Genomic DNA, 24,568 nt, shown 5'->3' with positions numbered 1-24,568 from the left:
CATATTATTAACGATTTCAAAAAAATGACGTCCAGTTTATCGAAAAAAGAAAAAAATTTTCCCGAAAAAATCGATTGATCATCGACAGCACAGTGAGTAAAATTGAGCCGTTCGCAAAAATCCTAAGCGTCTCGAGGCTATAACTGAAATGAATAGGATAAGACTTGAAAGCACAACAGAAAGGATCAACTCGGAAAAGAAAATCTCGAGAAAAATGCAGTAAATTATGTAGTTTGTAGTTTGAGCGGTTTTGTGTAAGTTAACCTTTTGAACCACATAAGGCCGTCAACCTAATTAAAATCTTTTAAAAAATAATTCTTAGATATTTAAGGGATCGTTTCTAAAATCAACGAAGTAACATTTCTGTCCGTGCTTCTTGTGTCAAGCTGTGTGTCTCAACGGCAAATCCTTCTAATACGCTTCTACAGCTATAGAGCAGTACATTGAAAATACTTCTAATACGGTGCAAGAGTTATATTCGATAAATCAAATTTTTGGGCCGTTTAAAATTTTAATGTTTGTACAACGTAATATAATTTCATCACTTTTTTAGCAGCCATGAACTAAACCGAGGTTTGTGCACAACTATAATGTCCTTGTGAAAACATTTTCCTGGCCCTAACAATGCAGCTGTCGTCGTCAAATTTTGACAAAAATATTAACAATTCTTGCATGCAGGTTTTAGTCAAAGGACACGCCCACCGTGGAAGATAAACTGAGATTATCTCCGCACTCTAGCTTTTTTAGTCGTAAAAAAATTTTCATGCATCTTGTAGGAAAAAAAATAATCACCCACTCCCATAAAATATTAAAGAGCTGTTTGTCGAATATAATTTCCTTACTTGTATTATTTGGAAAGATCTTTCTATTGTTACATAATTCGAAATCAAAAACAAGTAAAAGCAAAATCAAAAGCAAGGAAAGCCGCAGCCGACCATTAGTTGCCCTTCACCACTTTGACTTCACTTTGATTGGCGTGTGCCCAAAAAAACAAATGACACGATCCAAATTTAGCTCAAGAAATTGCCACATCTGATCCCAACTTTTCACGTCAATCTAAAATACCGACATACTACTTTCTACCCAACTATTTCAAAGAGTTTTAAAAATTGCAGTCTTTATCAAAGTGACGTATTTTTAAAATAAGCCGTTGTATGGGAAAGGTAGTCCGACTTGGAGTATCTTCAAAAATGTCCGTTCTTGGGTCAAAGCATGTCGATGTACCAAATTCTATCAAAATATCTTAAAAAATTCGATCGCGAAGTTGGACACATGGACAGAGACACCAGACGCCCAAGCGGACAAACAAGTTTCGAATGATTTGAAAGATGCTTCTAATCAATCGATAAAATAATATCTCAACTCCTTTCGCTTAACATACCTATGTACCACATCTGGTGTAGAGTACATAAATAGCTTATATAAAATGTTTTACCACTGTTTTTAACCCCAAACAGTTCCCGTCCCATTTGATTGGGTACGTGCGACGTTCATGGCGGTACAATTCGGTATAAAGGCAGCTGATCCGATTAGTATTAACCAAAATTTATCGCAAAGCTCTCTGACAATTGATATCATCATGGAGTATTTGCCACCATTTTGAAAATGACCCCATCTACCGGCGTAACTAAGCCAACTAATACGTATCCAGCCTAGCTAAGCTTTCATTTCATTTTCAAGCAGAATTTCTAGCGTTTTATTCCAGATTGCCATCTATTATGTACCCTATAAGAATCTTTTAATTAATTAAATTCTGCGATGAGTGTATGTACGTGTGAAAACACTTTTTCACCTTTTTCGAACTAATTACTATTCCGATTATCTGACAATTGAGTTTGTTAAGACGTTTTCCTACATTTCAAACTTTTAGTGTTGCTCGAACTCATTTCGCATGCACACTCAATACGTGTACATAACATGAATTGTTGAGATTCTGATTTCGATTCGGGGGAAAAACAAAAAAAAAAATAAACTCTACCATCGCGCCAACTGTATTGCATAGGAAGCAAACTTAGTTCTTATTCAAAATATTTGTATTTACTTTTAATTAATACTTTTATAACTTATAATGAGCTTTAGAACTTTATATAGTTTTTATAATGGGGCATGAAAATTGTGTTTTAGTTTAAAGCGCAATTAAAGTAAAAAAAACAAAAAAATACCTCTTAATCCGAACAATCACTTGAAAATTTTATTAGTTAAACGAATGAATTAATTGCAGATTTGTTGAAAAAAAAAAAAAATAAATTAAATTTATTTAAACATGAAAGCGCTTCAAATATATTCGCTGAGGTTCGTTGGGATTAATTAAAGCAAAAAGAGGATTATCTGCTATTACACAAATAATGCGCCCCGACGCGAATCTTGGATATGCACTAACCTAACACACTTTTCATTGATTAACAGTGGGGGCGACGATAAAGTTCCCGATAAAGTTTTAAGAAATGGCTTTTTCTCACTAACGCAATTGCCTTCAAAAGCAGTTCCTCCAAATTTGCAAACATAATCTCAAGCGATTTCATGAAAAATTTGCTTCTCAAAGTTTGGAAGCTTAAAACTTCAAATGACAAAAGGGACAAGCGTCCAGAGCTTACTTAACCTTAAGTGAAGCTTCACATTCGAATAGGTCCATGGAGTGTATTGCTGCAATCGATTCCAGAAAAATTATAATTAAAAGAACTGTTTCTTTATATCTCAAGAAAGCACGTACTTTAATTATCGCAACCGCCTTTGGTTCTTTAGGCTATTCATAGAAAATGCTATATCTCCTATATTCAAAAAGTACTTATCGTCAATAGAAGTTTCTCAGCACGACAGCTGTGAAAAGTAAATGAAATTTTTGAAAAATATGTTTTGCACAATATATCTTTGGCATAATTACTATCAAATCAAATCTAATTGATTGATTACCAAGTTTCCACTAAAGAACTTTTGTACGATTTTAACAAATGGAAAATGAAACAATCAAATGCGGCCATCTATACAAGTGCAAGCACTTACATTAATACATGTATTGTAGTTTAAATGCCACTATATTATGGTCAACTATGAGTGCGTGGCATGGTGTTAATGCTACTTAACGAACCAGCCAACCAAGTCATACAAAATTTGTCAGTGTCTAAAGTCACATGCAACAAAAGAAAAAAAAAAAAACACAAAAAAACAATCTTTCAAAACAACAACAACAAATATAATAGCATATTAAGCAAAAACCACCAAAATCTCATTTTTAAAGGTGTTCATTAAACAACACTCCAGTTACGTGTAAAATGAAACAGAAAAACTCGTAAACACGATAGGAGCTTATATACACATTTGTAAAGGGTATTCAAAAATGAACTGATCCGATAGTTGATTTAATCGCATACTACATTCATAAATCAGATCGTATATAATAATTATCATAAAATAAATCATATTTTACTGTATTTTCGTGAAGGCAAGGAAAAAAGGTTCAAAAATATAAATCATGTTTCGGAATAATAGTTGTTGAAATTTACAAATGTAAATCATAATTCCGGACATCGAATAACATATATGCTTTTAGCCTTACAATTTTGGCTTTGGGTGTTTATGATGGTAGATTTTTCAAAAACTTTTAAACTCCTTCTGAAATACTATTTTGACTTTTCATAGAGGCGGCACTGTTTTCTCTTTAAATCGGGCAGGCTTATTCAAAGTTAAAATTTTACTTTTCTTAGGTTGACACTTAGTTTTGTCGTAGCTATAGCAAGTGCTCAGCGAGTAAAAGCGTAGCACTTATCGCTTGGGCACACACTCACTCGATTCCGGCGGCCATCTCTCTATTTCTTTCTTTTTCCTGCTTTTCTTTCTGAGCGTCAGTTAAGCCAGTTTTCATAAAGAAAACTGAGCATGGGAGGCAAAAAACGGTTTGAAGACGTTATCTCTCTGCCGATGAATATCGCATATCAAGAAAATCAGGAATTATCCGTTCAAAAACCGATTAAGGTCAATTCACAATTAGAGAGCTTGTCGACATAAGGCAAATAACGTTTGGGTCGATAAAATGAACTTTGAAAGACCATTTGGATCTTAAGTACGTCACATGACGCATTGTGATTCTGTCACAACGCATTGCTTCATTGAGGCTTTTCAGCTCAAATCCAACTCATCTTGTTCCTTAACTTATTCGCTGGATTTAACACGCCCGATCTAGCTGCGCCTGGTTGGTATCTCGCTATCCTCGAAACTGAAAAATTTCCCTACTGACAACGTTTTGCTTCTTCTTTTTTTTCTTTTGCAATTCAGGAAATCAACGAGAGAACATTCGCTGTAATTTTGCCAAGAAGGTTCGCAGTTCTTGGTCTGAACCTTAATAAAGTTATCAATAAGATTTTACTTCTATCGAAGACCTACAACTGAGTCGAACAAAATGTCAGTTTTAAAATGAACCACTGAAGTAAATGAGAAAATTCGTGAGAGAAATGTCAGGTTAACTGCAGCCAAGTTAAGAAAAAAAAAAACAAAGCGCTTTGTTAAGTAGTCTTAATAATGCAATTTAAACTAAAAGGTTTCATTTGCAATAGTGCAACATCTCTTGCGCTGCCTTAGATATGTCTTCCAAACTCGTATCGTTCGTACTAAGCTGTAAAAACTTGCAGTCATCAGCTCATCTTAAAACACCCTTTGCGTATCCATGTATTAAACACATATAGATACATGTATATATATATATATATATATATATATATATATATATAATATACCTTGTACATAAAATGTATGCATGAACATACAAGACGACCTTTTCTGCTTAATGGCGATGGTGTTTATTTGAAAATTCATGCATACATCTACTTATGTACGAATATGCATGTATACATATGTACATACATAAATATGTATGTATAACATACATATATATATTTCCTATTTTCGTAAAAATATACAACGAAAAAAAGGCATTTTTTTTTACGCCCCAAACTGGTTTTAATTCAGGTTGCATTCTTTTAACCAACAATTTTAAATTCAATTCTTAGAATATTAAACACATATTTACTGAAATTTATGTACCTATGTATGCAACTATATTTCGCATTGATAACATAGTTAAGAAAGTAAATAGGTGTACATAATATGCTTATGGCTGGCCGGTAGTCTGCATTTATTTATTTTTTTTTCCATTTATTTTCAACCAACTTTTTTTTTTTCTTTGCGTACGAGCAAATATTTCTTCTTCCTTTTTTTTATTTTTGATTTTATTTTGTGTGATTTTTCCTTTTTTCCTTTCTTCTTCGTTTTCCTTATTATTATTATTATTATTATTATTAATGGCATAATTTTTCAAAGAAGCATTTCATGTTTAGATCAACATTTGTTGTGAGTTTTTGTCTTTGGCATGCGATTTCATTAATAAATAAACTTAGGCACATATGTACTTCAATATATTTGCAAGTTTATTTATATATAAATGTGCACATGTTTATGAATTTATTAAACATTTTAAATCGGCTGTCTGGAAATATTTTACAAACGAAGCTAGCTAAACTATCGATTAACATAAGAGAATTTATTATGTAAGTTGGAGGAGAAGCATTCTATTATTCTTTGGAAATTTTTTTGCTGAATATTAGTGAAGACTGGTGGATGAATCCATAAAAAGTAAAAATGTGCAATTGTAATAGAAAGTTTCTTAAAAAAAAATAAAAAATAATTTCAAGTTCATATAATATGATGAAGACGCATAAATATAAAATAATGTATTCAAGAGGTTTTAATAATATAAAATAAAATTCTTAATGTCTGGAAACACGCTATTTGTTGAACATGCCTTTTTTTGCTTTGTCCGAAAATATAGTATACATTTACACTTTCAATTAATTAAAACGCCTGTGAAGTTCTTTATAGAACTACGTATAAGTGGCATGCCTCTCAACACCAGAAAGAACTACTTTTCGTGCATCCAATAGTACATGAAGTACTTTTGACATCACCAAGCTATTGAATATCACGTCTAATATTTGCTATATGGGTACATTTGCTTTCTAATACATTTCTACCTTCATACGAAGGAAGAAACTGCAATACCAAGTATTTATTAGTTGCGTTAAATGCCTTTGATGGGCTGAAATCAGAAAATAACTAGGGTTCGCCTAGAACTGCTACGAAAAAGCTGTGTAAACTAACCCAAGTGTGCCACAACACTTCTATAGTACGGGCTCACTCTAACAACGGTTCGAGAATTAGAAACGTCGACGCATGACACGGCACTTTTAGAACACATTCTGACTCTGCCACGGTTCGGTTCGGTTTAACTTGAAATTACAAAAATCCCATAGTATTACTAGAAAGTTTAGTCTACAAAGCGCAAAGAAAGGCCAAGGCTTAGCCGTACAGTTAGAGTCATATTTCTTGAACGAAGAGGATTCAAACGGAAGAACCACAAAGTTTAAGAAAGAATCCCACAAGTGCTTAGCACAGTATGAAGAAATTTACAAACATCTTTTAACTAAAAGCACAAACGATCTAAAATAATAGATTTTTCACAGGTCCAAGATATTTTGGCAAAAGACAAAGTCCGCGATTAATAGTCCTCAGAGATAACGAAGAAATCATTGTTCAACTTATATTGATATGCATTACTCCGGAAGAAAATTTTTAAAAAGACATTTTGGTACTAATTCTTTGTTTCGTATAGCACGGATTCACACAAATAGGGTTCCCGATTACGGTAATTTTCTAGGAGATGTGATCGTATTGTGCTAAAATACGATACGAAATCGAAAAATATCAAATAAATAGGATTTCACTCTGTAGTATAATTTTATAGAGTTTGGTCGGTATTGCTTTTTAGTAACTAATTAAAATTAATTTATTGACTCATTTCGGTACACCGTTTAGCGATCGTAGAACTTAAGCATAAATTTGATTTCTGCCGCCAAAATGTTTACTTTTGCATTGTAAGGGATATTTACTTATTGTTTCACTTGAGCTGGATTTGAAGTATTTTTTATGCCAAGAAATTTGATCGATTAGCAGTTAATGTGATGAAACTTGATTCGAATGAGAACCATATAACATCAAGGTTAGTCAATGACGTTAAAATATTTAAATTTCTGACTCACAATGAATGGCTATGGTGGCCTAATAGTAGAAGGCGATCATTACATACGACAACGTATCAATATAAATCGGGTCAGCAAAGTTACTATTCTTCTTAGCAGCTAACTATCAAATAATCGGGCCTAACAAGGGTAAAAATTCGTAATTATGTTTGGCCTTTACGCTAACAACAATCTTTGAACGAGTCGCAATAATCTTTCCGGCCTTTCTTGATGAACACACGCTATGCATGCTTCTTTTTTTTTTGGTTATATAATATAAGAATTTTCAAAAATATTTCTCAAAAGATTATGTGAAAAAATAAAAAAAAAATATGCCTTATTTCCAAATTATATAATAATGAAAAACTTAAGAAGCTTAAATATAATAAATAAAAAAAGTAATAATACACCAAACGACACAATTCAGATAAAAGATAAGTACAACAGTACATATAATAGCAATATAAAGAGTCAGCAATTTTTTGAGAAAAAAAAAAAAAAGAAAAGTAAGTTTAAAATGAAATATTGTAGGATCAGCCAAACACAAACACAAAACAAAGCAAAAAGTTTGATGGACAAATAAAAGAAATATATATATGAATATTGAATATTTTATGTGAAATGATAAATAAATGATAGAATTTTTTGTTTTTTAAGACTCAATACTAAAGAAACTCAGTAAAATGAATGTATTGGAAGGGAAATAGTAAAAATGTACTTCAAAGTTAAAATTCAAGACATGAAACATGATGTATACATTCCTACCTACATCTTTGCATACGAAAGCCTTGATGAACAACTATTAAAGTACATTGTACTAAGCATTATGTAGATCTAAATATTTATTTCCATTTTTCCAGCATTTTTCTTCAATGTGGACAGATTATCAATGCAACTTGGTCTTTTTACATGACTAAGCAGAAGGCATTTCAAAATTCGGAAGCTTTCATGCAATATTTCATTGGCAGATCACGAAACGAAGAATCCTTCAAAACGTAATACTGGGACCAAAAACACAGACCATTACTCAATTTAAATTGCTCGGGTATATTATCGAATATCAGAAATATTTTCTTTTCGTAACTGGTAACACTGCGACAGACATCTGTGTTAAATTTCACATCATAAATACCGTTAGTGATTCAGTTTAGCATTTAGTTTTGTACGAGACAAAAAGTATTTTTTCCGATTTTTATAATGTATGTGAGGAGATGCTTATCAACCGGTAAGACTTAGATATACGTATATGATCAGGAAACAATCGATCTATCGAGCTAAGACCGAAAAATCCACGCCAAACTCGCTCGAAAGTCAAGATAATTTCAAGAGTTTTGTGCGATTATCTTGGTATTGTGCATTATAACTTGCTTTCGCCGGGCCGCCAGGGTTTCTTTGAAAGCGATGAAATAGATTAGAATAACAAATAAAATTAAAAACGAGAAAATTCAATTGTTCTTAATTTTTGGGCACAATAGTATGTAATGCAACTCAATTGCCGATCAACGTAAGGAATTTATGTTGTTATGTTGTTGGCAATCTGGGACAAGGATTTGTCCCAAGCCAAATGTGTCTTACTTGTATATATTTAAATAAATTAAACAACTAAGAACATTATGTGTGGGCAAGGCCGACTATAAGATACCCTACAACACTTGCCCTAATACAGTTATTCATTCATTTTGGTAATAATACCCGAAAAGTCGCACATTATTTTCATGCAAAGGCATGCCTTACATGCGGTGATATCCCAAAAACAGACAAAAGGCAATTCACTACAGGCAATGAACTAATATTCACCATGAAATATTAAAAATTATACCTTTTTACCATATAAAGATTCAGTTTTCGTAGGAATAGTTATATGAGAGAAAATTCCAAAAGTTGTCCCAGCCGAACTAAACTTTTCATACCAATTTCGAATGTCCAATTGTTACTACAGAGCGAGTTTTATTGAGAAATTTGAAAAAGTACAATTTTTTCGATATAACGACTTAGGATGTGGGTAGTCGAGGATTTTCAATAACATTAGTCTTTAGGTCAAAGAACATCAGTGTACTGAGTTTCAACAAAATATATAAAAAATTGCGACCCATAGTTTGAACACAAATTTATATAGACAGGCCTCAGATGGACAGACAGACAGACAGACAGGCGCAATTCAGAAAATGATTTTAAATCTGTATAATAAAAGATGGGTTTGTGTTAAGCTCTTGTGCATGTTCCATACGCCAGGAGAAATTTAATATACCTTGTACCAGAAGTGATGTGTAAAGTATAAAAATATTTTAAAGCCACTTAATCTAAGCAAATTGTATTTGCGGACTTTATAGTGTGTGTCAATTAAGAAACCAACTAAGAGATGCACATTAAATAAATATGTAATCAGCAAAAAATATTCCGAATATAGTCATTTTCGCATTACAATTATCCTTAAAACTTATAAGCTTTGCATTTGATTGAAAATATCAAACAATACAGAAAAAAGGAAAGTTAACTCAAAAGTTCATCAAGGATATAGAAGCCTTTTTATAAAAGTAAAATATAACACATCAACCATTTCACAAAGTTTTGACAGCTGGATAATTGGCGAAAGTTAAAAAATTTGAGTCATTTGTAGAAGTAAATCAACTGCGACTTAAGCCGAACGAATCGCAAATATTTATCAACTTAACTACTGATGTCGTCCAATAGGAAAACTTTTCATTGTGTCTTCTTATCTGATGAGAAAAACTTCTTAAAAAAAAAAAAAAAATTTTTTTTTGTTTTACATGATGACAAACTTAAATATATTTGACAGAAAAAAAGAAAACGAAACGATATTTTGACCAATAACGGGTCAGGGTATGCAACATTTATCATTTTCCTTGTAATGTTTTGAACTTTGAACGAAATAACCAGGTATAATATGGAATATGGGCCGATTTGTTCATGCCATCCCACCTACCGGAGTAGCAGAAACCTGTATTAAAACCGATGATTATTGAAAACATGAAATCTCTGATCTAAAAATTTGAAATTAATTTAAATTTTTACTTATGATACGCAGCCGACACCCAACACGAATAAAATATCTTTCCTTCGTTCTCGGGAATAAAATTGCTTTGCATTACGTTGCAGTTTCAAATATCAAGAAGCTCGTATATATATCGCACACGCTTGATCGGCATAGGGTTCTAAGTACATTCAGACATTTCCGCGTGTTTGACGATCAATCAACATACGTACGGAAATTCCAAAGCCAGTTCATTCCAACTAATTCATTTTGCGAGAGAGGGGAAACCCAAATGCAAAATTCGTGGCGCGTTATACAGCTGCCCGCCGACGAAAAAGCGGATCAACAGATTGAAAATTGCGCCATGACCTTAGATTACACAAATATAAATAAAAATAGGTGTCTGTAAAGAATACAGAATATTTGCGGAAGGTAGAGTTTGTCGGAAAAGAACATTAGAGTCGAAAAGAAAGTTTAAGTTAAGAATGCAGTCAAAACTAAGTAAACTAAGTAAATAATCTTACCCTTAAAGAAATTGATTGAAAATAAAACTACGATATAGTGATACGAACCATACCAAAAAAGGCAAATGTCGTAACAATACCATACTTTCTTGATCGGCACATAAATGCTTGATGCTTTCAACCATATTTATCTATCCGGCAATCGGTCAGTTCCTTATATCCATTACTCAAGCATACTTTAAGTGCCCTCTCCGTGGAAATTATGTTGCCCAAAAGCACGATTGTTCCTGGTATGACGATGCACTTTCCATCAGATTGCCACGATCAATGCTTTCTTGCCTGATGGCTGAATACGACCCTTCCGGGACTATCGTGGTGGCTGCGCGTATTCCCAACTTTTGTCGGAGACTAATAAAGAAATATGGAATAGGCCACGACGCCTATCAAAATACGAGAGAATGGCTCTCACCCATTATCTATAGTTTGGTCTTGCCTCGAGCTGGTGTGTATAAAAGTAAATATGTACTCTTTACAATGTTGTTAACCTATAGAGACATTTGATTTTTGCTTAAAAGACATTTATTTATTAGTTTAATAAGCATTTATCAGAGCCGACAAAATAAAAAATTAATTTGCTGGCGATGCAGAAAAAACTATTCAGAATGTTGGGCTCACTCCAACCCAACTATTTTTTATTCATTTTAGTTTAAATCTACAGAAAAAGTGTGTGCATATGAATATATATGTATCCGGCATATATATATATATATATGACAGATATTTGTAATTAGGGCGGACAAAGTTGCACAATGAAGAAAAGTTTGAAAAATGCTGATCGAAAAAATAATGATAAAGAAAAAAGATAAGAGTTATGCTGCAATTGTTGTTGTTCCTTTAAAAACTATCATTATTAAGTCTAACCACATAAAAATGTTAGTAAATTTTAAGTCTAATCAATTGTGAGGTTATTTTACTAAAATTTATGTTAAAAAATTTGTTCAAAGTTGTTTTTTAACATTATTTGCTTTTTTTAAACCAAAATCGTTGCGACCACCATTTATCAATTTTTATTAATTGTTTCTTTCATTTTTTTTCTTTTTTTCTATTATTTGTAAATAAAGAAATGTCGACATAAATCATTATTATTACTCAATGTTGCATTCAATATGCAATAATGAATACTTTATACAATTCATCGGACGACGTAAGTATATTTCATTGCTCCCTACATTTGTAACATCAAGACCGTCTATTGCTGCTTATCAGTATTGTTACCTCTGTCACTGGATTGGAGAACTTGAGTTGCTGCACTCAAATCGTTAATGAAGGTGTAGACAAGTGTTTCTTATATAACCATAGGTAAGTTTTTCATATAAGTACTACTTTTCGAAAGTCTAAACTTTAGATTGAAGTTCTCTAATGATAGTTAATATTAAACAACCAAGTATTCAACTGTCAGCTATAATTATACATAATATCGCTTATGGTGCTAGAGTTTGTTAAATTCTTCCAGCTATGTTCAACATACATAAGCGCTTAGGATAGTTCCAGCCTTTATTGTACCGATCGATTCAGAATCATTTTCCAAATCGATCTAAGCCTGTCTGTCCGTTTGCAGTCTGACAAGTAAGTTTGTGTTCAAAATATTTTAATGAAATTTGCAAGTATGTGAGTGTGAGTTAAATGCACTTTTTACTACATTAGCCTGAACTTGTCTGTCCGTCTGTCTGTCTTGGTCTTGTTTGTTTTTGTTCGTACTGCCAGCTTAACGAATCTATTTGAGATATTTTGATGAAATTTATTGTTTTGGCCCAAAGACCTATGCTATGGAAAAATGATTTCGACCAGAGTACTTTCGCGACCATTTTCCATATATCCCACATATATTTTGAAAAGTCGTTATACGAATAAACGTGTTAAGCAAAGTGGTGTAGGGTATTCAATGGTGGGTACAGTGTTTTTAATTCTTTTAAATTACTTAAAACTCACAGAACGCTTAAGTGAATGAAAAATAAAATCTATGGATTTAATCTAAGGTTTGTGGGTACACGACGATTTCAAGAAAGTCGAATTTGCGACATTTTGCTTTAATGATATAACTTTTCGTTTGCAATCTGCACGCGGCATAAGTGCATAGAAAAAAAAAAACCCCCGATAAAATAAACCTTCAAATTCTTGCAAAACGACGACTGAGCAATAAATTTCCCATTTAAACAAGACAACCAATTTAAAAAAAAAATGGAAAAAGAAGAAGAAAAACAAAGAAATAACAATTGAATCTATCAAAAAATTTTATTAATTGCAGATTAATGTTTTTATGTGGATTTATACGCTTACAGGAGCATTAATAAATATTTGATAAACATGAATGAAATTAGTTGAGAATCTATGGTAGTCTGTCTACATTTATATAAATTTTTTGGAAAGAAAAAAAAAAGTCATTAGCATAAAATTTTTGAAATTCAGTATTTATTTTAATCACGAGCGCAGTGGTGAGCCACGCTTCACTGATTTGGCCAGTTTTTGGGCATGAAATGGAACAAATTGCATGAGTCATTCAAAAGTGTAAAAAGGATTGGAATTGAAACATGCGCTTACGAAGGGCAAAGGAAAGCGAAACGCACACCTTGAGTATGCAAGTTATGAGCATGAAACAGAGTGCTATTAAGACAATATACATAACTAAATATTTAGAAATTATTTACTAATTGTCGATTATTATTATCATAAAGAATCTATCTGAGCGGCTGACTAGGCAAAGCATCTCGGCTAACAACTGAGGTCTACATTCCTAATTTCTATTAAACTTTTAAGTCTGCTCTACGAAAACTAAGTGATATAAGTGATCTTTAATGATTAACCTTAGCCTTAGTCTTATGTTTTTAACTTGCTTTTAATTGCGTTGAAGTTGTATAGGTATTCTGAAGCTTGAGTTTTACAAAATTTCCGTAATTCATGTATACTAAGGATAGGTTAAAATCAGACAAACAAAGAAGCCTTCACGATTGTTTTGAAAAATTGCCCTTAACAAAGGGCAAAGCGGTTTTCAGTATGCGGCGAAACTTCTAAACTTGAATATAGCGATTAGTGACAAGAGACGACTAAGTGTTGCGCCTGAAATTCTGAATCGATATCTTAGGTAATGTGTGCATTTCACTAATAACAGAAACAAGTAAGAAAATTATATTCGGTCGTGATTGTTCTATCTTTTATATCCATCTCCCCTTATCCTAAGAAAAACAATAAAAAGCAAAAGAACTCAATTATTATTCTTTATAATTTGTAGCTGGAGTTGCTGGTTTTTTCTACTAAAAGTATTTGCCGCATAGGCGTGTGGGCGTTATAGGCGTGTCCTTTGAAAAGTTTAGATCATTTCCAAATTCTTCTCCATTCTCGCTAATACGAGGATGTTTACCCCAGACACTGTACTGTACAGTATTGTAGATGCGCTACAGGACGGAGGGACATGCTCAGGCTCGTTCCGAATTTGAGACTAGACAAGAATCAATGCACTTCATGAGGTTTTCGATGCATGATAAAAGTTTTGAAAAGAATGCTGAACTATAAAATTAGGTAGATGCGGTCGATTATTTTTATTATTATTATTATTATTATTATTAATTTCGCCAGAGAAATAAATTCTAAGACTAAACTCTTAAAAGCACTAGCATCTAAGGCTATCGGCTTTTTATTAAAAACTCTACCGCACTTGAGATTCGAACCCACGACCATTGACTTGCTAGTCGAGATTCCTCCCCGCTTCTCGATTATTTTTATTTTCGTAGAGGTTACTACAGCATCCGCCCATAGCATATACGTTCAGATTTTTGTAGATATCTACTGCATTTTATGAGTAATGTGCAAAACGTAAATTTTTTATTGCTTTTGAATTTTTTATTCCTTGTTCTCAATGCGCGTAGTACTGTAGGCGTGTCCTTCGACCGACTTGACTCAAATTCAAACCCAATTTGCGTACAAAAGCTTCCAATGTTTCTGCCGTATTTCAAGTCGATGTTTACAACCGACATTACACAGACGGACATGCTTATATCAATTTGAAATTTAATACTGAACAAAAACTTTCGGTTTTCCTTTTTTTTTTTCTTGAGCTTACATCAATTTGGGCTATCAGATATAATATAATCTGTGTATTTTTTTCACAAATAAATTTTTGTACGATACATTTATCATAACTATTGGAAATAAACCCTAAGTAATTAATTCGACTGAAAATTTCAATTTACGTTTTTTTTCTTTGGGTTATTACGAGTTGATTGAAAAAATTATACTATACTACTAATGCGATCATCTCCTTACAACAAATAAATAAAAAGCAACCACAAGTTATACGCGGTTATCCCTGAAATTACTATACGTGCATGTATCTCATCCCATCCCAGTTTGTAGACAAAAAATCACGAAAAATTACACTAATTTCCTTTGGTTACGTTTTCATGTTAAGCGAAATTGTATTATATTCCAAAGGGGGCGAGGTGGGGAGAGGGGGGGAATCCGCATTAGTGGACTTGTCTAAACTGAAATTGCGTTGGTGGACTGACAGCTCAGGCTATGTTGGCGCCACCCGCCATACATCGAAAATCCAAATTCAATTGTATATACTTTACGTAAGTAAGTGAACACATTAATACAAACATATTATATACGGAAACAAAACTTGAAATCGTAAAGACAGAAACAAAAAAAAACTTTACTATTAAGCTTAAATCGAAACTATTGATACCTTTCCATTTCATTCTATTGCCGACTGACTGTAGATCGCGAAAAGCTTTACAAAAAAAAAAGAAAGGAAAAATCTCATTTTTACAATCATTTAATGCAATAAATTTTTTCGAATAATAAGTTAAGCCGAAGAGAGTTAATACAACTATGCTATGATACATGACAGAGCCGGAAATAGAGTTCCTATGAAAGCTCCCCTCGGAAAGCATCTGATATTCGTTAGTACTAAGAAACTAAGAACAAGCACATGGAACGATTTGTTTGTCACCGATGAAGGGATCAAAGTAATGCAAAAAAAATTCTATCTAGAAATTGTGGTTAAGTGTAGGAAAAGAAAACTTTTGTAAAAGGTTAGACAATGGCAAGAAGAGTTCCAGGCAACACAATCAACAAGTCAGTGTGGGCGGATTCAAATTCCAAATGCGGTAAAGTGTACATCGGCATAACACTTACCCGCTATAGCCACCACCTCGCTGTCTCTTTCTTTTTCTTCAACTCTTTCTGACCGTCACCGTAGTAGTTAAAGAACAAGATATTTCGATTCAACCTTATATACAAACACCGCAGATATAGTTTGTTAAAATAACAATATAAACAACAGGAATGAATTTCGAGTACCTTGGAGGATGTTTGTCTATTTATTTATTTATTTATTTATACATTTATTTATGCATATAAATAGAATTACAAAAGACATTCAGCTGAGTTCTTTTAAAATGAAATAATCAAGCTACCTTTTTATACCCTACACGACCTTGTAATACAGTGTACAAGGGGTTTGCATGCGAACCACTTGTTATTACTTAAGCTTGTCTGTCCGTCTGTCCATCTTTTATTCTTGCGTACAGGTTGCAATTTTTAAGATATTTTATTGACACTTGGAAATAGTTCGGAGTGGAGCGCTCCACTCTCAAACCCTCTCCAAGTAATGTCTTCTTTTGAAAAGTCGTTATATGAACAGCGGCGTTGAACGAAATAGTGTAGGGTGTTTATTGCTGAGCACTGGAAATAATAAAACAAGTAAGAAAATCATATACACTCTAGGATGAACTTTAAACATCGAACGCTTGGAGTGTATATGTAAATCAATCAATTTTAATGGAAATTTTACAGGTCACCAACATAATTGCCTAACATTTTATATCGATGTGTGCACTAATATGTAAATTACAGTTTTTTCGTTGTTATGGTTACGTTTATGATAATGGATGGCGCCCCTTTTTAAAACCTAGAACCGGACGATCGACCACGAAGACATTTTAAATTTTAACTTGCAATGGACGAATAGGCGATTTTTCAATCTGCCTGTTCGCAACGATACATACCTAGTAGCTTATCTTTATACATTCCATTTACGCTCTTAAGTCTTACAATGATAGGATTTTTCCTTGATGATTGTAACAGATAAGCTCAAGTTCTACCTAGGCACGTCTATAAGGTGCATATTAAATAAGTAAGCAGGACTTTTTCAAAATATCATATTTTTGTAGCACTAAGCTGCTTAAGTTGGAAGATTACATCCATAAAGCGGCTTTCTATCACTTAAAGCTCTGAGAATTGGACGTGTGGAAGCCAAAGTAAGCGACATTGTAAGCGACAATGTATTCGTTTAATTCCCAGTTTCCCAAAGCATGAACAAACATATAAAAAAAAAAAAAAAAATGAATTTAACTATTTATCACTTATGCTATCTTTACTGCATAATATTTCAGGTTACCAACGCTCTAAGAAACAAAATAAACCCTTTTTGTATTATAACTATTACTGAAAAAAATAAGACGCAGAAACAACAATGAAAAAGACAAGAAAATGTATCTTCTTAATGGAAATTTATTGTTGCCACAGATTTCTTTACTAACCACCCACCCAAAAAAAAGAAACAATTCTTAGTTCTTAACTGTTTTACATGTACATGTGTGTTTGCCTATATCTTCGCCTAACTGCTGAGAGTACAAACTAAATACTATTCCATACTGTGCATATAAGTTAAGCTCTCTCTCTCTCTCTCTCGCTCTCTCTTTTTCTCTCTTTCTCTCTCTCTCTCTCTCTCTCCCTCCTGTGCCCGTTATTTTTCAATTGTTTCAAGTGTTGTCAATTGTGTGTCATTGTCTTACTATATAGAGGTGTATGTATATATTTATATATATATATATGTGTGTGTGTGTGTAAATTTGAATTATTGCAAACTTTTATAGATTTCATGTTCAATATTCAAATTTCGCAATACCACATGCCGGGATATTAAGAAGACTAACTTGCTTTCTTTTCCTTCGTTTGTCCCTCCTTCTTAGATTGGACATGAAATGCTAAATTAAAAGAAAAGAAAAAATCTTTTTTGCCTCGATTCATCATAAATATTCTGACACAAATGGGTGGGTGAATGAGTATCTTTCTGTCTATCGGTTGGCTTATGGGTTTTTAGGTAACCGAATAGAATACACGCAGTGTTGGTAGCTTTCCATTCACCTTATTGAAGTCTTATGTTATTAAAAAGCAAAAGAATTTCATGTGCACTATATCTTACTTGATCTTTTATGCTTTTATGAGAACCACATAAAGTATTTAAGTTCAACAAGTTTTTTTTTTTTTTTTTTTTTGCTTATTACTTACCTTTTATTTTCGCCTTAGTCCATAGTTCATTAGTGACAAATGGCAGCACAACAAGTAACAATAAAACTACCAAATCTCTACGTCTATAGAACATTGCCTCGATTCTTGCTGATGTTACTGCTTTCTTTAAGAGATTTCTTACAAAATATCTTACTCTTGTGTTGGTTACCTTTTTGCTGATTAATGTTGTCGTTATTATTTACTAAAGCACTGTTGTACACTGTACTCTTTTTGCCTTTGCCTTTGCCTTTGCCTTTATGTATATTTTTACTTCTCTTCCCTTGATATCAATTCATTTTGGTGAATAATTTTAATTTATTTATTGCAATGAAATTATTAAACCATGATTGGTTTTCACTACAATTTTTATTGTAATTTCGCTTGGCTTTCCATTTAATTAACATTATAACTTATATACAAAATTTTTTCTTCCTTTTTTTTTTTGTTTTAAGTTCTATTCAGATTCATGATAATGATAATAAATTTTATGAAGCGTATTATTATTTTAATTGTTCTTGATTATTATAATTAAAAGTAACATCACTTGATGCACGCATGCGCTTGGCGTTAGAAATGACAAAAACAAGTCGATCTATTTGTCGTACTAGTAATTAAGTTCTTATTTTATTTACACGTAAGAAGCGTGAAACTTTCATTCGTACATTAAGTTTATCACGCTTAAGATGAAGCTTAAATACGAGGGTAGATCAAAAGGAAAATTACATACTAGATAATGCTAGTTAAACATCATTTAAGTGTACTTGTCTCGCTTCTTTAGCGGTTTTAATTTCTAGCAAAATAAAGTTGATGGTCTTAGGCGTTCTTTTTCCCCCAGACGGTTTTGCGTTAATACTAGATTTCCGAATTTAAAGAATTCAGCATAAGGATAGTCGATGTCGATGTCTTCAGATGTTGTACGTTTTGGTGGTTTTTAATGATATACATGATATACCTTTTTGCTCGGGCACGCCTACTTTTGCTATTTTAACTCAAATGACATGTTGTATGCCTATCTCCTGTCGGGTAATTTTATTGAACCGCCACAGTCGCGAAAATGAAGGTAAAAAGCTGCAATATGGTTATAAACATTTTTTGATCGAGATTCAAAAATGGCCGCAATTCAGATTTTCATCTATAACTTTCGACCACGTAAATATATTACTCGAAAACCCACCTTCCCACCTGTTCACCAGAACTTACTACTTGCTCCACGTTGCACACATTGGACCGGATTTCATCGTTAACTGTGGACATGTTAGTAGGTCGGTTGGAAACAATTTTTAGCGAAACAAGAAAAGGATTCTAATAACATTTTGACCAGAGTTTTTCGAAAATATCCTCATGGGATCGAAGGTTGTACACGAAAAATGTCGGTGTTTTTCGAACTTGTTTTAGTTTCTTCCGCAGTATGGCTGTATCTATAAGCTGATCGCGCTCATCTTTCAGCCTCGTATTGTTAGTCGATCAAGGAATGCTTATACCAGGTTTCAACTTCAACCGTCAAATTGACTGGTTTCCGTACATCTAGTATTAAAAGCAATGCAATGTTCAAATATAGTTTTATTTGTGATATTTTTATCCCGCTCCATAGACAATTCGGATAAAAAATTCGATAAAAACAACATAGAGTTTATATACAAGTGGTATTTTTCACTTGACTTCGCTTTCGTAAAACATACATATGAACATATTTTCTTATTTTTTTTTTGCGTACGACTGACGTGATTGCTTCGGATTCATTTAGCCATTAATGCAGATTAAAGAGATATATTTTGTGAAATTTAATTCCGTATAGAATTGCATTTGTACCGCGAATTCTATATATTGTGTTCGATAGAAATAGCACATCGGGAATATGTGAACAAGGCAAATGAAAGACCGTGAAGGCGTCAAGCATCATAGGATGTCAGGCCTAATGATTTCTATTAATAAATTTTAATCATTAAATAAATGATATCGAAATATACGACGAAACTCGCTGAATTCGTCAATAATTCTATGAGAAGGAGAACTTAGTTGTGATCTCGTATTTACTCTATAGGAATAGTTTGTGGCGACTTTTGTTTCATTTACGTCTTTTTTTTATTCTCTCTGCACTTTTAAAGGTCCTCTTAAAAGACAACGTTCTTTAGCTATAGCTAAGATAAAAGCGAAATCGCATGCCACGCTCAAGGTCGCATCTAATGGACATTCTAATGGATAACATTGGCAGTAGGACTCCAAAAACCTAAAAGCCCCACTGTGCTGAGAATTAATTACATATATAGCTGTCGTTCAATAAAGTCTAAACCTCTTCCCACTCTCTCATATCATATAACGTTTTACTCAAGGTTTGAACTAATACATATATATATGTTAAGATAACATCGATGTTGACGTACATCGAGCAGATGCCCCTACTTTCAAAATCTAATTCTAAAGGGGTGCTACTGTCACCCATCTTGCCGTGTTACAAAACGTATGACTTATTCTTTGGGAGCTCCAAGAGTATCTAAGATACTGTTATAATTAAACTTAGGTTTATTATTGAGTCCTGCCTCGACGCTGCCCATCAATGCAATCTAGGTTTTATTTAGTTACGAAGACAACCACTCGCGCAATACAAGTATGACTTATTTGGGTTACAAAAAGGCGAAGGAACTTGAGATATTTAATGAGCAGAGCAATGCAGCAGAGAAAAGTGCACGGATGTGAAGAAATTATGTCATAGCAAATGTATTGCTTTCTCTTATCTTTTTATTTTTGAATTTTTTTATATTTAGCAGGGCAGACATACTCAAGGAAATCGAAGAGTTCTGCAAGTCTGGATCAGTGGATTTCATTCGGCATTAAATTACATTGAAAAACTGGAAAGCATCTCTTTTGCATAGCAAAATATAACACAGTAACATTCACATCAACGATAAATAAGAACACTAAATACGCTACAAGACTTCTCGTTGTGCTACGAAAACTAAGCCTACCCAGCCTAAATCTTGCTTAAAGACTTTTCCATTAATTTGAAGTTAAACTTTCACGACAGGATTTCAATTATGTAAGCAATTCATTATTATCTAATGTCTTAGGAGCTCCCGTATTAGTCACACATATCTGCATCATATATATTATTTCATTAAACCATATAGCATTATTTATATATGGCAGATACATTTTATGTTAGTTAACATTGTTAATAAATTTCCCTACGCAACTGCTTCCAAAATTTATGAGATATTCTAATGAAACTCTTGCGCCAATAACAATACATAATAATAATACAAAAAAAAAAAAAAACAAAAAACAAAAAAAAACAAGAAATAAGAATAACAACATCAAGCATAGCATATAATAAATAAAAGCTAACAAAAAATATCATAATAAAAACAATATTATTCCTCGCATTGAACTTGAATTTTTTGTTGGGTATTTTGTGAATATATATATATTTACACACAAACGCAAACACACACACACATTCACATATATTTATATACATATATGCATATGTGTATTGTATATGGTTTAAGGTTATGCGCTTAGCTACAGTAAATACACATATATGTGCACAAATACTTCAATAAAGTATTGTATACAATTTTGCAGATATATTTTCATATGTACAATATATATATATATATATATATATAAATATATATGTATGCATATGTATGTTTATTTACATATACATATATCTATTGAAACATATAAGGTAGCATGTGCGTTTGTTTGTATTATTATAGCTTAGCAGGAAAAAAAAAAAAGTTTTTTTTTTTTTTTTTTTGGTAATTTTCTTTTACCTCCACAATCAGTTGCGAAAGTTTGCATTGCGTTGTGTGCGTGTGTGTGTGTGTTTGTATTTTGGGCTTTTATTTTATTCCCTTTTTAAATAGCAAGAAAAAGTTATATGAGAACTCAATGACAACAATGCCTGTTGTATATAATGTATGTACATATAAATCTATCTACCAGCCGCAGCCATCCATTCATAATACAAAAATGTATATAAATGTATAATATATATACGCATACGAATATATATATATATATATTTATATACGCATATATATATATACACAGATAGATGTTTATATATATATCCAGAAAGTTACTGACGTTTACTTTAACTCACACACACAAACAATGTATAGAAGCAAAACGAAAACCCTTGGTTAGCGTATACATTACTTTTATCATTCAATTTGTAACATAACCTCTGCGGAAGAATTACTTTTGAAAATTTATGAAGAATTTCGTATATTAGAAATTGATGGACTACACTGCTTCACCTAATAATAGATCATTTTTGTTTTTTTTTTTTTTTTTTTACTTTATACATGATGTAATCGAATAAGTAAATATGCTTTTAGATGGTCATCCTAGTCACTCTGGTTCGAAATTAACTAAAATAAAAAGTTATGGGTTTCTTAGAACGCTGATTATAAAGGGATAAACTGTCCCAGCTGTCCTAGATTACTGCTACAAAGTACTTGGCCTTTTTAAGGTAGACTTTAGGTGCAAGTCCTAAAACAATTTCTTTCTAGGACCGATAGGTTTTATGCGTAATGCAACTTTAGAGTTTTGAGGCCGTTCGTACATACACTGACCCATCGATGAAACCGATAATTTTCTTAAACCTATCGGGCATTATGTGTAAGCTGCGACTTGGACCGAAGTGTTTTCTTATTGTTCCTCTTCTTTCTTTTACACTTTTTTTAACGACGCGCATTGTGCTTCCAGTGGATACGCGCTCATATCCAACACGTATGAACGTTGTGTTTTGCATTATATGCGTTTATATGGTTATAAGTTTGTAAAGTTATTTAGAATTTCGAACACATATCGAAAAGAAACGCTAAACAAAAACAAAAACGACAAACCGACGACACAATAATAAAAAATGAAAATAAATTTTGTTGCGGTTTTTAGTGGATGTTTTTTTTCTTTTTTTTTTTATTACTTTTTTTGGTTTGTTTTCTTTTCTTTTTTTTTTTTTTAATTTTACTTTAATTTCGTTTTGTTGTTGTTTTGTATTATTAAAAGTCATACAATTGTTTTTTTTTTTTTTTTTCTTTTTATATTATTATTTATATGTATGTTGTAATTGTAAGATTGATGTCTTATAAGTTGTATTTGTAAACTTTGGATCCATCTATAAAGTTAATCATGCCTTAAGTTAATAACCGTAAATCGTAGTTAAACTCTTATCACGACACCTTGTGATGGTCGTCACGACCATAAGTGCGAGGAAGCGTTTGTCTGCAACATTTTTGCATAACACAATTAATATATTCATCATCTTCTATACAGTAGGACTTCTCAAAAAAAAAAAGAAACGTGAAGAACTTCATTTTCAAAGAAATTAATTAATAGCTTTTGCTGCTAATTGACATTTTAAGTTTATTTCTATACCGTAATAGCCGGCGAGATTACATTGATAACATTTTCGTACTTTATCACAATACATAGCTCGCTTTCTGCGCTTCCCTGTCTAGACGACAAGAAAATCTTAACTCATATGCCGGCTAAATAGTTTCCAAAAAAGACCTTCAATCGTTCATTTGTCGGAATTATGTTAGCGACAGCAAGCTGAAGCTTAGTCATAGTAGCGTGCACGTACACGCGACTTATGATAGAAAATTTCCCTAACGCAGCTAGGGCGGCGGGAAGCATTCATAGTGCACAAGATCGCGATAATTGACGAAAACTGCTACCATCTCAACTCGAATTTTTAACGACTCTGACGCAGTTTTTTCGGTCTTGGCTCACCTTTTGCATGATATTTGCTTGGCTGATCGATTGCTTCCGGATCGTATGTGTAGATTGAAGTCTCATTTCATTTTGTAAAACGGAAAAACGCAGCTAAAACACTAACGATATCTCTGATGTGAAACTTGGCGCAGATGTCTCTGCCCAATCGAAGCAACGGATTTGGGAAAAAACTATCCTAATATTCGATGTAAACGCGGAATTTAAGTTAAATATTCGTCGTCATACCTTTTACTCACAGCCTTACGTTCGATGACCTGTTTAGCCTGCCCAGTCGAATCGTCAAATTCTAAGTCGATTAAACCATAGATGTCTAATCAAGCGTCCGTCCTTCTGTCTTCCAATTGTTGCTCTTTAAGCTCAAAAGATTGAAACATAGAATTGCGAATTGATTTTAGGCAAATGCCTGCCCGCCAGACTCGCTTTGTGTCAATGGAGTTATCGATAGTGAAAGAAATAAAACTGAAAACCAAAAATCGTTCACTCGTACTTATAGTTGCACAAATCGCAATTCAAAAGGGTCACGCCAATATCCGCCAAAAAATTTAGAAAAGCGAATAATGAAAGTTTCCGTGAAAAAATTCGAAGCCAAAGCAAACGTTAATCCATGTTTAAAAAAATTTTGTTTTTAAATAAATGAAATATTAACTTGAAACGTCGGAGTATTGATGAATCCTTTCAAACTTGTGCTTCTTTTTTTCAAAAGTACTTTTTCTTATCCATTTCGAAGAATTTTCCCATTGCTTCGAAGATATTTCATTTCATTCATTCATTTCTCTATCAATGTTTTATTATTGCATTAGCTATCATTAATTTTAATCTTTTTATTTCCCAGAATTGTGATGATGTAATAAACTCTAGACTTTTCAAAGTATGTCGTAAGAAGTAGAGATACGCGTTTCTATTTGTCGTACGTATGTACGTACATATGTATAAATTTGAATTTAGATGAG

General features: G+C 32.6%; 1 protein-coding gene across 1 annotated transcript in view; it reads right to left on the bottom strand.

Moving 5' to 3' along the window:
* The window catches only part of LOC119638454, a 93,417-nt gene extending 75,072 nt beyond the window's left edge, over positions 1–18,345 (bottom strand). Inside the window, exon 1 of the mRNA XM_038035237.1 lies at positions 17,871–18,345. Within this exon, the coding sequence (XP_037891165.1) occupies positions 17,871–17,964 (94 nt within the window). The 5' untranslated portion in view covers positions 17,965–18,345. The remainder of the gene's footprint in view (positions 1–17,870) is intronic.
* Positions 18,346–24,568: the final 6,223 nt, after the last annotated feature.

Source organism: Glossina fuscipes, unplaced genomic scaffold, assembly GCF_014805625.2.
Source record: "Glossina fuscipes isolate IAEA_lab_2018 unplaced genomic scaffold, Yale_Gfus_2 89, whole genome shotgun sequence".
NCBI classification, from domain to species: domain Eukaryota; kingdom Metazoa; phylum Arthropoda; class Insecta; order Diptera; family Glossinidae; genus Glossina; species Glossina fuscipes.
This window is presented reverse-complemented; position numbering and strand designations above follow the sequence as displayed.